General features: G+C 36.1%; 1 protein-coding gene and 1 non-coding gene across 14 annotated transcripts in view; both read left to right on the top strand.

The window, feature by feature from the left end:
- The window catches only part of NCOR1 (nuclear receptor corepressor 1), a 191,012-nt gene that overhangs the window by 63,664 nt on the left and 110,495 nt on the right, over positions 1 to 16,853 (top strand). For 8 of the 13 annotated variants that reach the window (XM_033181758.1, XM_033181762.1, XM_033181770.1 and 5 more), the window contains exons 7-14: positions 2,443 to 2,499; positions 3,839 to 3,891; positions 4,221 to 4,247; positions 6,343 to 6,409; positions 9,288 to 9,460; positions 10,661 to 10,751; positions 15,213 to 15,391; positions 16,185 to 16,239. In XM_033181758.1, coding sequence (XP_033037649.1) covers positions 2,443 to 2,499; positions 3,839 to 3,891; positions 4,221 to 4,247; positions 6,343 to 6,409; positions 9,288 to 9,460; positions 10,661 to 10,751; positions 15,213 to 15,391; positions 16,185 to 16,239 — 702 coding nt within the window. The remainder of the gene's footprint in view (positions 1 to 2,442; positions 2,500 to 3,838; positions 3,892 to 4,220; positions 4,248 to 6,342; positions 6,410 to 9,287; positions 9,461 to 10,660; positions 10,752 to 15,212; positions 15,392 to 16,184; positions 16,240 to 16,853) is intronic. The other 5 variants (XM_033181763.1, XM_033181769.1, XM_033181767.1 and 2 more) reach the window with 1 other exon arrangement.
- LOC117068041 lies at positions 16,526 to 16,630 on the top strand. Its single transcript, XR_004430918.1, has one exon. It is a non-coding gene; the product is annotated as a U6 spliceosomal RNA (small nuclear RNA).

A 16,853-nucleotide genomic window follows, 5' to 3' on the forward strand; every position in this document is an offset into this window, starting at 1 on the left:
GTTCTATTTGATATTACCCTATCAGTTGTAAGTTCCAAAAATATTTGTAAATATTCTAATTTCAGAAGAATAATACATATAGAAAGGTGATTATTGGGCTCTACTAGAGAAATTTGCAGAATATCGTGTGTGTGTGTGTGTGTGTGTGTGTATGTGTATATAAAATTTTTTTTTTTGAGGCAGAGGCTTGTTCTGTTGCCCAGGCTGGAGTGCAGTGGCACGATTTTGGCTCACTGAAACCTCTGCCTCCCGGTTTCAAGTGATTCTCCCGCCTCAGCCTCCCAAGTAGCTGGGATTATAGGCACATGCCACCTTGCCTGGCTAATTTTTGCATTTTTAGTAGAGACCGGGTTTCTCCATGTTTTTAGGCTGGTCTTGAACTCCTGACCTCAAGTGATCCACCTGCCTCAGCCTCCCAAAGTGTTGGTATTACAGGCGTGAGCCACTGCGACCTGCTTTGTTTATATTTTGATGGGTTGATTTGCAAGATAATGTGACATCAGAAGAAAGAAAAGGGTGATGGTAGGAAGTATATTCTGGAAGTATATGCCAGCACCTCTGGTCATCTAGGCCAGCATCCTAGGAATTATCCAGTTCTCTGTCTTTGCCTCTTCATGTATGTTGAGGTAATCAGTGAAGAGCGTTAGTCCTACCTCCTAAATATTGGTCTGGTCTTGCGCTTCTTTCCTCTACCTTTATCGTTAGCTTAATTTGAGCCTTCATCTCCCACACAGTTATTGAGTCTCACTCTTCAGTCTTTTCTTTCTAACCCATCTTTCATATTTTCTCCCATTTAATGATTCTCCAAATAGAACCTTTTGATGATTTCCCACTTTATACAGAATAGCCCAAGCTTTTATTGATGTTTACATGCTTACCTGTCTGGCCCTTGCTCCATACTGTTTTCTTAGTAATATCCCACCAGAGGAGGTTTTGGATGTTCTCTTGTTAGTAATATATTTACCCCACTATGTTGCCCCTGCTGTCACGTGGCCCCGTGTTTTGTCTTTTCTGCCGAGCACACTCTTACCTCAAGCCCCAGTTCAAGTATCATTTTCTCTAGGAAAACTTTCAAGACCCCTCATCTTCTTATGGTGGGAAGGCTTATCTTATTCATTATTTTCTTAGTGTCTAGCGAGTGCTTGGCACATAGAACATACCGAACATATGTTTGAAGAGTTATTTGCTTATGTCTGTAGACTTAGAATACAAATTCTAATACGAACATATGAGAGTCTTAAGTTAAAATTTTTGTTGCCAAAGTATTGATTGATTAATCTTAGCAGGGGAAGATTTCTGCTATTTAACACTTTGGTCTAGATTATTTTACTTTTGAAAATAGCAACTGGGGCCGGGCACGGTGGCTCACACCTGTAATCCCAGCACTTTAGGAGGCCGAGGTGGGTGGATCACAAGGTCAAGAGATCGAGACCATCCTGGCTAACATGGAGAAACCCCATCTCTACTAAAAACACAAAAAATTAGCCGGGCATGGTGGCGGGTGCCTGTAGTCCCAGCCACTCGGGAGGCTGAGGCAGGAGAATGGTGCGAACCCAGGAGGTGGAGCTGGCAGTGAGCTGAGATCACTCCACTACATTCTAACCTGGGCGACAGAGCGAGACTCCATCTCAAAAAAAAAAAAAAAAAAAAAAATAGCAACTGGGTGCTGTGGTTCACACCTGTAATGGAAGAGCTTTTGGAGGCTGAGTTGGGGACATTATTTGAGTCCAGGAAGTTGAGGCTGCAGTGAGCTATGATGGTGCTATTGTGTTCCAGCCTGGGCGACAGAGTGAGACCCTGTCTCAAAAAAAAAAGGGGGGGGGAATAACATGTTACAAATACATATAATTCAGCGTTTTTTAACTACTGAGCACTTTGAATAATTCAAGTTAGCGGTTTTCTTTGTTGTTCAGCTATTACTAAGGATTCCTTGTAACTAGAAAATTAGCTCATTAACAGCTTTTCTTCAAAGAGATCAGTGTGGCTTACCACAGTAAAGAGTGGCCATTTTATGGTATATTATTGCTTTAAAAAGTTTCTGTTAGAGATAATATGAGTTAAAGTATGTAGAATGTTGGGGGATTTATTTCTAATAGTGAATTTTCATTCCCTCTCTCCAGATTTTTAATATAATTATTTGCTTTTTAAAAACATCAATTCTTCAGGCATTGCTTTCAATACAAATGTTAAGTTTTGACTGAATTTGGTGAAGAAAGCTATGAAAATACAATTTCAGAGTTTTTTTAATCATTGTAACTACAAGTTAAGAAAAAATAAAAAATAATTGGAACATATTTCAGCCTATCATATAGAAGAAGGATATTTGGAAATAAGGATAAGTTCATCTATAGATTAGTCTTAGATAAGTATTTTTAAATAATGATTTTGCACTTAGATAATATAATTTTTAATTATGTGATACAACAATGTCTTTATCTCTAGAAAAAAGCAGAAGAAGCTCATAAAATTTTTGAAGGTCTTGGCCCAAAAGTTGAACTGGTAAGTAAGAAATTACTTTTTTCATTTGTAGTGATTTTTTTTTTTTTGGTAGTAGTTTTTCTTGGGATAAGATGGAATATGATCCGTTTATTTTGGAATAAGAGAGATGTAGCTGAGCAGAGTTTGAGATGAAGTTTAAAGTAATGATGAGTGAACTTGGTTACCTTTGCAGACCTTTGCAGAAGCATCATCCTGGGCTTGTTTTTGCTTGAGCAGCTATTTAATCCTTCCAGGTAGAATGAGAATTAAGAACAGAATTAGAAAACTCTTTGAATGTTACTGTTAAAATAGTGACAATGGTTAATACTCCTGAATATTAGGGAGTATTAATACTTTGAAATTAAAAATGTGTGCATAAATATACTTATTATGGGAAACAATGGATTTATAAACTGTATTATGGGAGTGACAGGAGATGGGATTAACAGTTATTCAGGGAATCTAAAAGTTAAGAGGTTTTGCCACAATGAGGTACCATCTCATACTGGTTAGAATGGTGATCATTAAAAAGTCAGGAAACAGCAGGTGCTGGAGAGGATGTGGACTAATAGGAACACTTTTACACTGTTGGTGGGAGTGTAAACTAGTTCAGCCATTGTGGAATACAGTGTGGCAGTTCCTCGAGGATCTAGAACTAGAAATACCATTTGATCCAGTGATTCCATTACTGGGTATATACCCAAAGGATTATAAATCATGCTACTATAAAGACACATGCACACGTATGTTTGTTGTGGCACTATTCACAATAGCAAAAACTTGGAACCAACCCAGATGTCCATCAATGATAGACTGGATTAAGAAAATGTGGCCCATATACACCATGGAATGCTATGCAGCCATAAAAAAGGATGCGTTCATGTCCTTTGTAGGGACATGGATGAAGCTGGAAACCATCATTCTGAGCAAACTATCACAAGGACAGAAAACCAAACACTGTATGTTCTCACTCATAGGTGGGAATTGAACAACGAGAACACTTGGACACAGGGTGGGAAACATCACACACCGGGGCCTGTCGTGGGGTGGGGGATGAGGGAGGGATTGCATTAGGAGAAATACCTAATGTAAATGACAAGTTAATTGGTGCAGCAAACCAACACAGCACATGTATACGTATGTAACAAACCTGCACGTTGTGTGCGTGTACCCTAGAACTTAAAGTATAATTTAAAAAATAAATAAATAAATAAAATAGAAGTTTGGAGGTTTTGGTAGGGTGTGTTATTATGTAGATCCATTAGTACTTTACCTGTGCTTACATTAAAATTATGTTTTTTTGTCTCTTCATGGATATATGTACAACATTTTATATACAAATATTTGATTTCTTTTATAGCCACTCTATAACCAGCCATCAGATACCAAGGTGTACCATGAGAACATCAAGACGTAAGTATTGATCATCTTTGGAGTTCTTCAATTAAAGACCATATATTCTATAAAGAGATCATATTTGTTATCTGCTGACATTATTATAATATAGTGTAGGTATGTTTTAGATTTGCGTAATTTGCTGTCGTTTTACTATATGTTATCTTCCTCTGGCTTCTTGGGGGTTGGGGTAACAGCTTTGAGTTTCCGAGGCCAAAAAATGAAATAAATTATTGCATAAAACTAGCTGGTTTTATAATCTGCTAGTAAAAAAGGTGGATACTTAACATTGAAATGGCTTACCTTGAGGCTTGAATTTTTTGCCTCCTGTTTTGTCTTTTTTTCAGTGGAGTACCTGCAAGGCGCATGATGAAGTAAGATAATGAAGCTTTTTCATTTAAGACTAGTGATGACACCGTCCCCCACCAAGCCACATCTGCCATTGCAAAGTAGAAGTGCCACGGATCATTTTATCATTATTCAAAATCCTATTCTAGGGAAATCCCTTCCATGACTCTTGCTAATGACGGTATTTGTAGACCCTTCTGCCATTTAATGTCCTGGTGCCTTGGAAGCGCTCAGTCACCTCGTGGGTGAGGAGGCTGCTCCAGAATGTAGTTTGCTTAGCCTTGCTCATCCTAGTACCAGGCCTTTATGGATGCAGATTTTGGAATAAGAAAATAAGTGAAAAGAAAATCTAATTTCTTGATCTGATTGAAGTAAGAGAGGAAGCTAGATAGGTATCTTTTTTTTTTTTTTTTTAAATTTAAGAGAGTTTTAGGTGCTTTATTCTTAGTTTGTGACAAAAATGTGATATTTCTACTTTATGTGTTTTATTAAGTATAACCAGAACATTATAATTATTTAATAGTATGGTTACTAATGAGCACATTGCTATTTTATATATATATATATATATATATATATATATATATATATATATACTTTTTTCTTTTTAAAAATTTCTTAACTGAGAGTATGTGCAATTATTGACTACTTTGCAGAACTGGTGGCAAATATGATTTGCATGGTAGTATGCATGAAAACAATTGAATTTGAATAATTTTAACTTTTGTTAAGTAAGTGGTTCATAATAAAATTTATGTATTTGTGAATTTTTCTGTGAGATGCTATTATGATCTTGAGAACCCTTAGAAGTAAGTTAGTCAAAACTCACATATAATATACCTTGTTTTGGAACTGCTTAGCTGTTTTAACATTTTTAAAGAGTAGAAGAGCAGATAAGATCTAGTTGGCTACTTAATGACTTTTTTTTTTTTCCCACAAAGCCTCGGTGTTATGTTTGTGGTGTTGTCGTGTTTCTCCTGATACAGTCTGGAGAGCAGCCCTGTCTAATTTATTTCATGTCATCTACATTGCCTATTTAGTGCTCAGCACACTATCCTGAGATGGATTACTGACTGGCTGACTTCATTTAAATTTCTAGGAAACATTTAAGATTGTATTTGTTCATTGTCATTTGCTTTTGAGTAACATATAATTATAATTAGAGCAAATTGAGTATATAGTAATGCTTCCCTGTATGACACCTTTTGAAATATTTCCTCAGTTGCATGCATCTGTATGAGTCATTCAGTAGCTATTCTTTCATCACCGTCATTTGCTTTGTATGAAATAGCAAATGTACATTTTAATAATTCTTTTCATCTCTTGGCTACTTTTTCATATAGCCAGCTCCTGATTGTCCATGCTTATTTGAGTGGAGCCAGTGTCAATGTTAGTCCTGAGTGGCAGATAATCCAAAAAATTACTTCTACTTGCCTTGACTTTGTATTTGTATTTGAATAATCAGCTTGAAATCCTTTCTGGAAATAGGTGGGGTATAAATATTTATATTTGAACCTGCATGTCATTGTTTTTGAAGGTCACAATGCCTCCAATTTAAAAAGTGATTAAGATATATTAGAAATCTTCCTGTTTTGTCACATTGCCCTCCGTTACTTCTTAGAGTGGATTATGTCATTCTGTGACTGAAGAAAATCTTCTGTTTAAAGCAGAAGTCTCCTATCTCTACATATGTTGGTATACATTCTCCTTGTAGAAGGGAGGTTAGCACCTGATGTAGGGAGGTAATTGTAAAAACGTTTCCTTCTCTTCCACCTCCCTTCCTCAAAGAGTAAGATGTTTATGTCACCAGAGTTGTTAAGAAGGATAAGTAACTGTAATTTTAATTTGAAAATATTTGCCTTATAATTGGATGTGCTAATTGAAAGTTAACTGTTTTGTATAAAGTCTTACTGTAGAATGGGAGGAACTTTAGTCCGTTCTAATTTTTGCAAAAATTATAAAGTCTTATTTTGCAGGGTGAAAAGATTAGGATTAACTTTGTTTACATCATAAATTCTTAAGTGATCTTTGCCTGTTTTCCAGTGTCTCTGGAAAAAAAGTGAGTGCATTATTAAATTGTGCTTTTTCTTAATGTCATGCAACCATATTTTTCTCTTCTAGAAACCAGGTGATGAGGAAAAAACTCATTTTATTTTTTAAAAGAAGAAATCATGCAAGAAAACAAAGGGTGAGGTCCTATCCTTGTTAACTGAAATTTGTATAGCTTTCCCATTCATGCTCATTTAGGCATTCACTTTCCTACTATTAGTAAGAATGGTCCTTGACTCCATTCGAGGATAAGTGCTGATTTAGAAAGTAATCATATATATATTAAATCTAATTGTAGTATCATGTTGACACCATAGTTTATATTTAATATTAGCAAATTAATTTCATTGGTCATCTATCTAGCACATTTTCATTTAGTCAAAATAAAATGGTGAGTAGTTTAAAAGAATATGAAAGATACTTTAGTTTCTTAAGCCTCAAATAGTTGTGGGTAAGTTGCAGTCATGCTGATTAGATATTATTACTCTTTCTTTGATTAGAAATGGGGTCAACAAGGGTTCAGCTTTTTCAAATTCAAATAGTTTTCCTTATTTTGTTATATGACTTGCAGTCCAAAAGTTTTGTGGTTATATACATGGGAATTAAGTTATAGAAAATATAATGCCAGTAATTTTATTTTCATAATATGTTTATACTAATTTTACAGATAAACTGTTACTACATTTAAACTCAAGTGTCTATTAAATAAATGCTACTCTTTAAATCGACATCAAAAATGAACTTTGTGCTTTAAGTTAATGACCTGACAGTTTAATAAGTTGTAAAGCTCAAGAGTCAGCAGCTTTTATTTGGTGGAAAACATCTAATGTTCTAATATGCCAGTCTGTTCCTTCATACAATCTTAAATTACTGGTCTTGAATTGTTTTTTTGCCAAGAACATATAAATATCAAGTAAGAAATTAGCTCATGTATTTTTTTTTTCCTTTCCAAGTAATTTTGTTGTAATTCTGGTACTCACTAAATAAGTTCACTGGTGATGCAAACACTATAAGGTTTGTATTTTCACCAATTTGCTTAAATATCACTTGGCTGTATACTCTGTGCCATATATTGTTCTGCAAAGGTGAGCAAGATAGCCATATGGTTGTAGTAGTTAGGGGGAGCTTAGGTGTTGGGAGTCAGACAGGTCAGTCATAGTTTTGGATCACACCGTGGTCGTGGACTACGGATGACTGAGGAGGACACCTAAGGCAGATAGGAGTTATGAGGGGAAGTTTCAGGGGAAAACCAATTCTCTGCAAACTTGTATACACAGAGGGAGTGGCTTAAGTGAAGGTCTGGGAGCCCGAGGGAGTGTAGACTGAGCTGGCAGTGTGGTGAGAAAAGAGGCTGTTGAGGGAAGCCAGAGCCAGGTTGTATACTGTCCTGGAGGTTGCATAATGTTCGGGTTTGCATTTTAAGAATTTGCATTTAGCGGGGCGGGCACAGTCGCTCACGCCTGTAATCCTAGCGCTTTGGCAGGCCAAGGCCGGCGGATCATCTAAGGTCGGGAGTTCAAGACTGGCCTGACCAACATGGAGAAACTCCATCTCTACTAAAAATACAAAATTAGCTGGGCATGGTGGCGCATGCCTGTAACCCCAGCTACTCAGGAGGCTGAAGCAGGAGAATAACTTGAACCTGGGAGGCGGAGGTTGCGGTGAGCTGAGATTGTGCCATTGCACTCCAGCTTGGGCAACAAGAGCGAAACTCCATCTCAAAAAAAAAAAAAAAAAAAAAAAGAATTTGCATTTGGCTACAACATGAAGAATGCATGGGAGCTATTGTTTTGATCTATGTGAGGGATGATGTTGGCCTGGATTATGAGGGTACCAGTGGAAATGGAGAAAGAGTGAAGGACACAGAAGACATATAAGAGTAATTGAGAAGTGAGGGTGGGGTGTGGTGTGGAATGTGAGAAAGACAATATTCTCTTCTCCAGTGCCACTTTCTTAAGATGAACATGTTAGCAGTTTTTCATGAACCCTTCCTCACTTTCCTCTATCCATGTGTCATCAGATATGTTGACAGTTCTTTGTCCATAGTGGGGGGTTCGTCTGTCTTTTCTTCTCTATTTAGAAAATGGTATCATAATTTAATTACTTCTCTAGAAGCATTAATTCTCAATTTCATGTAGTTCACTGGATTTCTGTTGTTTTTTTTCTTTTTGTCTGTCACCCAGGTTGGAGTGCAGTGGCACGATCCTGGCTCACTGCAACCTCAGCCTCCCGGGTTCAAGCGATTCTCCTTCCTTAGCCTCCCAAGTAGCTGGGACTACAGGTGCCCTCCACCATGCCTGGCTAATTTTTGTATTTTCAGTAGAGACGGGGTTTCTCCATGTTGGTCAGGCTGGTCTCGAACTCCCGACCTCAGGTGATCCACCCGCCTCGGCCTCCCAAAGTGCTGGGATTACAAGTGTGAGCCACTGCGCCCGGCCTGGATTTCTTTTTTTGATAAAGTATAACCAATCATTTTCTGCCTTTTTCATACTGTCAAAATGTTTATTGCATAACATTATTTATAATAGCAAAAAATGTCAGTCAACCAGAACCTCCAACAATAGAACCGTTAAAGCATGCATGTTTGTTTTGCAGATTGGAAGGATAACAACAAAATGTTCATATGGTTGCCTTTGGGTGATTGGTCAGATTATGAACTATTTACATGTTTGTATTTTTAATTTTCCATTTTTTTGGGACAACAGTAACATAATGTTTTAAGCAAAATAAAAGTAATTGGTCAGCTACTACTAATAGTAGATGTCAAGTAGTTTATAAATATGCATAGCCTTAATGTTAACTAACATATCCAGCCAACCTGTGCTCTGTGTGTTGATCTTAGTAGGAAACAGAGCTACCTTTCCTCTCTCCTCTTTCAGCTTTTCATTCACAATTGAGTCATAAGCCAAATGTACTTCTGACTTAACCTTAAGAAGTAGCATTTATTTTAAAGTATTAGGTTTGTCAGAATCAGAGTTTAGTTTAATTATTATTAATTTGCTACGGATATTTAATAGGAACAAAAAATCTGCCAGCGTTATGATCAGCTCATGGAGGCATGGGAGAAAAAAGTGGACAGAATAGAAAATAATCCTCGGAGGAAAGCTAAAGAAAGCAAAACAAGGGAATACTATGAAAAGCAGTTTCCAGAAATTCGAAAACAAAGAGAACAGCAAGAAAGATTTCAGCGGTAAGTTGTTAGATGTTTAATGACTGTGATATTTTTCTTCAAATATTTATTGTTTCTTGAAACTGATCATGAAGAAAGTTTATAAAGAACTTTTATGTTTTGGACACATAGAAGGGAACAACACATACTGGGGCCTATCAGAGGGTAGAGGGTGGAGGATGGAAGGAGGAAGAGGGATCAGGAAAAATAACTAGTGGGTACTAGGTTTAACAGCAGAGTGATGAAATAATCTGTACAATAGATCACCATGACACAGGTTTACCTATATAACAAACTTGTGCATGTATCCATGAACTTAAAAGTTAAAAAGAACTTTTATGTTGAAAAGAAAACTTTATTATCAACCAGTAAACATTGTGTCTTAGTAAATTTAATTTTTTGTATTATCCTGTTGAATCTAAGTATGTGATTATTTTGAAATTAATTCTGAAGTTCCTAAAAATGTTACATCCTTTGGAAATGACAGTGAACAAGAACAGACCTAAATATCCGTTAGTCCTTTATTACCAACATATTCAAACTATATTCAGTTGATGGCCAATTAAGAAATTCTTTGATAGATTCTGATTTGTTTTACTTTTAGTGAACAGGTATTTTACAAAGATTTTAAAAACATTAGTTTTCTTTTTTTTTGTTTCACGTAAGAGTCATGTATGGAAGCCCCTTAACTCACAATTAAATTTTTGTGAGGGATGGATGTTGATTTTTTCTCTCCTTTTAAAAATGTTTCATGTGTTTTTCTTTCTTTTTTTTTTTTGAGACGGAGTCTTGCTCTGTCGCCCAGGCTGGAGTGCAGTGGCCGGATCTCAGCTCACTGCAAGCTCCGCCTCCTGGGTTTACACCATTCTCCTGCCTCAGCCTCCCAATTCATGTGTTTTTCTAAGTTTACTACAGGACATACAAAGACTGCCATTTGAAATGGAAATGGCATCAGTAACTGTGATTTTCCAGAAGTTTTCCCTAACTAGTTCTGCCATTTGAACTTGAACATGTAACCTTCAAATCTCAATCATAACATTTAAATTGTTGTTAATAGGTGACACAAACATATTACTTAAAAGTATATATTCAATAGTATTTTACATTTCTTCTCTTTGTTAAAAAATTCCATTCAGAAAAGTAATCTATAGTTAATTTAATTGATATGTCTTCTTTGTATAAGGCCTTTAAATATATTTTTAATTGCTTCCTCATGTTTAGAGTTGGGCAGAGGGGAGCTGGTCTTTCAGCCACCATTGCTAGGAGTGAGCATGAGATTTCTGAAATTATTGATGGGCTGTCTGAGCAGGAGGTAAGAAAATTTAATTCAAGTTAATTCGTTAATTATTAAAGCATTTTAACTCTGTAGACTAGGAGCTAAGGGTTTATTTGTATGTAAATGTGGGAACTTTATTGAGTGCTAAAGTTTAGACTGTGTCAAAGATTTGAGGTGTCTATTAAAGGGTTTTTAAATGAGGCATTCACACGAGCATACTGGAATTTTATAAAGATGGCTTTGGCAGCAAGGAGACCTGGAGAGAAGTGAGGAGGCTGTTAGGATAAAACTAAGGTTCTGAGTCAGGGCAACAGTTGTAGGGATGTGTAGGAGAGTGTAATAGAAAGGTAGAATGGACAGGCCAAGATGGATGGGATGTGGGAGATAAGAAAGAGGAAGAATAGAATGTGACCCCCTGGTTTCTAGGTTAGAGGACTAAGCTGTTGGTGCCTTTTCCTAAAGTGGCAAAGGAGCATGTATTTTACAAATGGCAGTATGTTCTTCAAAGGGTGTTGTCTAGCAGGTGTACCTGGGATATAGTTGAACTGGGGATGGTTAGATATCAGAGTCATCTGTATGCAGGTGATATAGTCCCAGACAAGTATGGTAACATGAAGTGAAAGGGACCGGTGAATGAGAATATAGAGATTAAGTTTATATATGGAAGAGATTCATCTATGAATAAGAATGTTTCATCTATGAAACAAAAATTTCACTAATTTTTAAGGTGAAGATATTCTTTTGTAGCAAGTGGCATTACTTTGTTTTTCAAGCATTTCCTTTGCCTGTATAAAGAGCAGAATTAATAAAATTATGACACAGGTAGTAGAGACCAAGGTATACGTTTGACAAATATATCTTCAGACCCAAAAGCAGTATTTCCTCCCTTGTGAAGCTTCCCCACTCACTTTCCCAAAACAGAACTCAATGTCTAGTTAGTCTTAGTTTACATTAATTTCTATTGTGTTTCTGTTCAATAAATATTTATGATCAGCTAAAGTGTTGTCTTCATGAGTGCAGTTACTATAAACCTTTGGGTCAGGGTATCTTTGAGTTCCTGGTGCCTAATGTTTAACTGAATATTAATAAATAAATGCAGAATAGGAATAAATTTCCATTTCTAACATTGAGTCTTCTTAGCCGTGTTCAAACTCTCAAGATTGTTCCAAAAGCCATCTAGTATTGACTGAGTTTTGCTAGTTTTGATTTTATTATATGGCTTTTCTTTTTTTTTTCTTTTTTTATTATACTTTAAGCTCTAGGGTACATGTGCACAACGTGCAGGTTTGTTACTATATGGCGTTTCTTAAACCTCATCTCAAAATTCTAAGAGTCTTGTTTATTTGAAGTAGTGGCCTTAAGTAATGATCAAAGATATTTTTTACAATGCTTTATACTTCAAAATAAATGTTAAGTGTAAATAAATATATTTTTTGAAGACTTAAATATACAGTTAATACTCGATTTGCAAAATTAAGTGAAGTAGATTTAATCTAAAATGTTGAATAATTTAGAAATATTTAGATAAGTAAAATTCCTGTTTATATACTGCTTAGCACATTTAGAAGTAAAAAGCAGTGTCATGAATTCCTCTGCTGTACCCTTTACTACTACTTAACCTAGCCAGTTTTTTTTCTCCTCTTTCTATGGGTATTATTGGTTTAGGTTGTGGTGGACTAACTACATCTTTGGTTTTTTGAGGAGGGGGAGTTTGAGGGATAGTTACTACTTAAAATTGCCAATTGTGATAAGCACCTCATATGTATTATTTAAACTATGAAAATTCTGTGAAGTGGAGGCTATAATTAATGGCTGTTTTGCAAGTTAGGAAACTAAAGCCCAGCTGCAAGTTAAATAATTTGCCCAAGATCACAAATTAATAAATAGTGGAGCCAGATACTCAACCCAGGCAGTCTGACTCTGGAACTGTGTGTTCTTTTCCATATCTATATTCAATCAAGTCTATTCTTTCAACAAATATTTATAACCTATTATGTGCCAAACTTTCCTTTAAGCATTGAGAATACAGTGGTGAATTAAACTGTCAAGTTGCTTGATCTCATGAAAAATTACTTGCAGTAAGTTTTCCTCTAGGATGAAAAAATAGCCTGTTTGTACAGAGTTTGTGTTGATATATGTTATAGGGTTCTATCAGTATTTGATTATGATACCCTGTTTTGCATTCATAACTAAATAAAAGTATATAGTATGTTCTTATAACTTACTGTGTTTCAGAATTCTAGTTAAACTAGCCCTGGAGGAGGTAGAGAACTGTATAAACTATATCTCAGAGTTCCTTGATCCATATTACTTCTCAGATTGTTCTTACACTGATCAAAATAGACTTTTACAGGTGGTTTTTCTTTCCTTTCTTATTTCTGATATTCTCCTTTCCCAAAGAGAGGATTCCAAGGTGATTTTTGGTGCATTGAAATACATAACCCTTTAGGGGCAATTACAATATTTAGTCACAGAGGTATATCCCACACTCAAGCTTTTCAGTGCATTGTTACGTGATTTCAGGATCTTAGCCATTTCTAGAGACACCTCTGAGTTATCAGTGTTCCGGAGCACACCAGCTTCACTGTGTCCAGATTCCCGGAGATGTACTTCTTTTGGAATACATTTATGATGTTATCATTGCTAAATTTTATCTCAAGCCCTAAATACATATTGCACATAATATTGCATAATATCAGGACAAGTGGATTTTTCTTTTTCTTTTTCCTCCTCTCCTCTCCTCTTTTTTCCTCTTCCTCTTCCTCTTTCTCCTTTCTCTTTCTCTTTCTCTTTCTCTTCTCTTTTTTTTTTTGAGATAGGAGATAGGGTCTTACTCTGTCACGCAGGCTGGAGTGCAATGGTGTGACCGTGGCTTGCTGCATCCTCCACCTCCCGGGCTCAAGTGATCCTCCCACCACAGTCTTCTGAATAGCAGGGACTACTGGTACACCACTACTTCCAGCTAACTTTTTGTTTGTTTGTTTGTTTGTTTAAGACGGCATCTTGCTTTGTCAGCCAGACTGGAGTGCAGTGGCACGATCTTGGCTCACTGTAACCTCTGCGTCCCAGGTTCAAGTGATTCTACTCCCTCAGCCTCCCAAACAGCTGGGACTACAGGCGCATGCCAACACACCGAGCTACTTTTTGTATATTTAGTAGAAACAGGGTTTCGCCGTGTTGGCCAAGCTGGTCTCAAACTCCTGACCTCAGGTGATCTACCTGCCTTGGCCTCCCAAAGGAGTGGGATTACAGGTGTGAGCCACCCCACCCGGCCTCTCACTTAGCTAATTAAAAAAAATTATTTTGTAGAGATGGGGTCTCACTATACTGCCTAGGTTAGTCTTGGACTCCTGGGCTCAAGCAATCCTCCTGCCTTGGCCTCCAAAAGTGCTGGGATTACAAGCGTGAGCCACTGTGCCCAGCAATTTTTCATTTGTTTTGTAGCAGTATATTCAAGAGCTTTAAAACATAACCACTTACTCTATATTGCTTTTAAAATTACCTCTAAAGTATATGATTGAAATGACATTCAGCTCTTGGAATATGTAGCCATTATTTTTACAATGACAAGTAAATCTCTGTTAAATTTCTTTATTTGCTCTTTGACTGATTCCATGAGCAAACATCTGTAAGCATCTAAAATTAGTTTATGTATTGAGGTAATTTCAATCTAATGTGTAATTTCAATCTAAACGCTATAGTGTTCAAAGTGATTGAGAATGTCCCAGGAAATTAGAGACTGTGTAAGGACTTGACTATTAGACAGTATCCACTTTTATGAGGAAAATTGTTAGGGAAATACCTTTTCTTATACTTGGGTAAATACTTGTAATTTGGGTAAAAGTTTTTAAATAGAAGTTTGTACTTACAAATTTCCTCAGTTAAACTTTGGAAAAAATAAGTTCTACATGTGTAACAATGTTTTAGTTGAAACAAGCTTCATTTCTAAGAATAACAGCCTTAAATTTTCAGTGGAAAGATGATGTAAAATTAGCAAGAAGCATTTAATAGTAAAGTGAGTGTAACTTAAAATCACTGACTTAAATTTTGATGCCTGTTTGCTTATTTTTCTATTTATTCTCTAATATGACGGTAGAAGTTGTTCTCTAAAATGATGTTGAGATTTTTAAAAATGAGACTAATATGATAATTAAATGCTCCATAAGGTCACCACTTCAGTGAACTTGACATTACTTTTTATCTTCCAGGTCTAAAATTTTATTATGTTAAGTATCAGCTTAGTTTAAGAAAAGAATTCTTCTCAAAGGATTGGATTATTTAAAAAGTGACATGGATATTCTCTGCCTCTGTAATTCATACAGTGAATATTTATTAGACATATGAGTAATTATCATATGTTAGATGCTGTGGTATACACTGCTGTTGTTATTAAACTGCACACATGGGTTTTTAGTATATATTAAGAGCATTGGTCCATGGCCCTCCTTAAATTTCTAGTTTATGTTTTATTCTAAGTAAATTGTATTTTTTTTCCAGAATAATGAGAAACAAATGCGGCAGCTCTCTGTGATTCCACCTATGATGTTTGATGCAGAACAAAGACGAGTCAAGTTCATTAACATGAATGGGCTTATGGAGGACCCTATGAAAGTTTATAAAGATAGGCAGTTTATGAATGTTTGGACTGACCATGAAAAGGAGATCTTTAAGGACAAGTAATTTATATTTTAAATTATTCTCTAATAGATGTCTACATAAGTTAGTAAAAAGTATTTGGCATTTACTTGTAAATTGAACTGTTTTCACAAAAACTTGGTCCCATTTTGGCGTTTGAATCAATACTGTGAAAAGTAGAGAATATTGATCTTCTTGTAAGTTTATAGGTGGGAAGAGAGGTAACAGATAAGAACTGGGGTTATGAAGTCATGTTAAGAGTGGTTTCCAAACTTGGGTGCTGTCTGAACTTTTAGGGAGCTTTTATAAAGTACAGATTTCTGTGTGTTACCATAGACCAATCATTTCCTGGTGTATGGTGCCCAGAAATCTGTGCCCTTTAAAAGTTTCCAGTAATTCTACAGTTGTTCCTCAGATTGGCAGTTAGAAAGCCCTATACATAGTATTTCTTTTTTGTTTTTTTTGAGACAGAGTCTCGCTCTGTCGCTTTAGCTGGAGTCCAGTGTTGTGATCTCGGCTCACTGCAACCTCTGTCTCCTGGGTTCAAACGATTCTCCTGCCTCAGCTTCCCGAGTAGGTGGGACTACAGGCATGTACCACCATCCCTGGCTAATTTTTGTATTTTTAGTAGAGATGGGGTTCTGCCATGTTGGTCAGGCTGGTCTTGAATTCCTGACCTCAAGTGATCCACCTGCTTCGGCCTCCCAAAGTGCTGGGATTACAGGCGTGAGCCACCATGCCCGGCCTATACATAGTATTTTTTTTCCCAGGTTTTCTTTTTTAGTTGCTGAAATGTTTGTGTGCGAGTGTGTTTTTGTTTTCGTTTTCACTCAGGTTTATCCAGCATCCAAAAAACTTTGGACTAATTGCATCGTACTTGGAGAGGAAGGTAAGACATGGTTTGCATTGGGAATGTTTGTAGGTTTGTGATGGTTGTTACTTTGAAATTCTTGTGCTCTGACACACATGAGTAGTTAACTAGAACCGATTTTAAAAAGACCTTGAAGAGTCTCATGTGATTAATACAGTGATAATTATAATTATAACAGAAATCTGAACACAGAACACAGAACTAAATGGTTAATGAAAGAGGACCTGATTTTTATTTCCCTGAAAACACATAGATTACAATGCTTTTAGAGCCTCATTAAATTTCTTATTAAAATATCAGTCTTGTGCTCGCTTCAGCAGCACATAATACTAAAATTGGAATGATGAAGAGATTAGCATGGCCCCTGCACAAGGATGACAAGCAAATTTGTGAATCATTCCATATTTAATATAAAATTGATTTTAATGTTTTTGAACAAAATATTTAAAGACATTTTTAAAATTTACATATATGTAAGCAGAAAGGGAATTTACTTGTTAATAAGAAAATATTTGAATGTTTCTGATAGTTCCTGGCATCTTTCACATAATTTGGATTAACAACTGTAACTGTCTGTTAAAATAGTAGGTAATGTAAATAGTTTTAGAGCCTAGATATGCCTTAAAATGCTA

Source organism: Trachypithecus francoisi, unplaced genomic scaffold, assembly GCF_009764315.1.
Source record: "Trachypithecus francoisi isolate TF-2019V2 unplaced genomic scaffold, Tfra_2.0 Lachesis_group20, whole genome shotgun sequence".
NCBI classification, from domain to species: Eukaryota; Metazoa; Chordata; class Mammalia; order Primates; family Cercopithecidae; genus Trachypithecus; species Trachypithecus francoisi.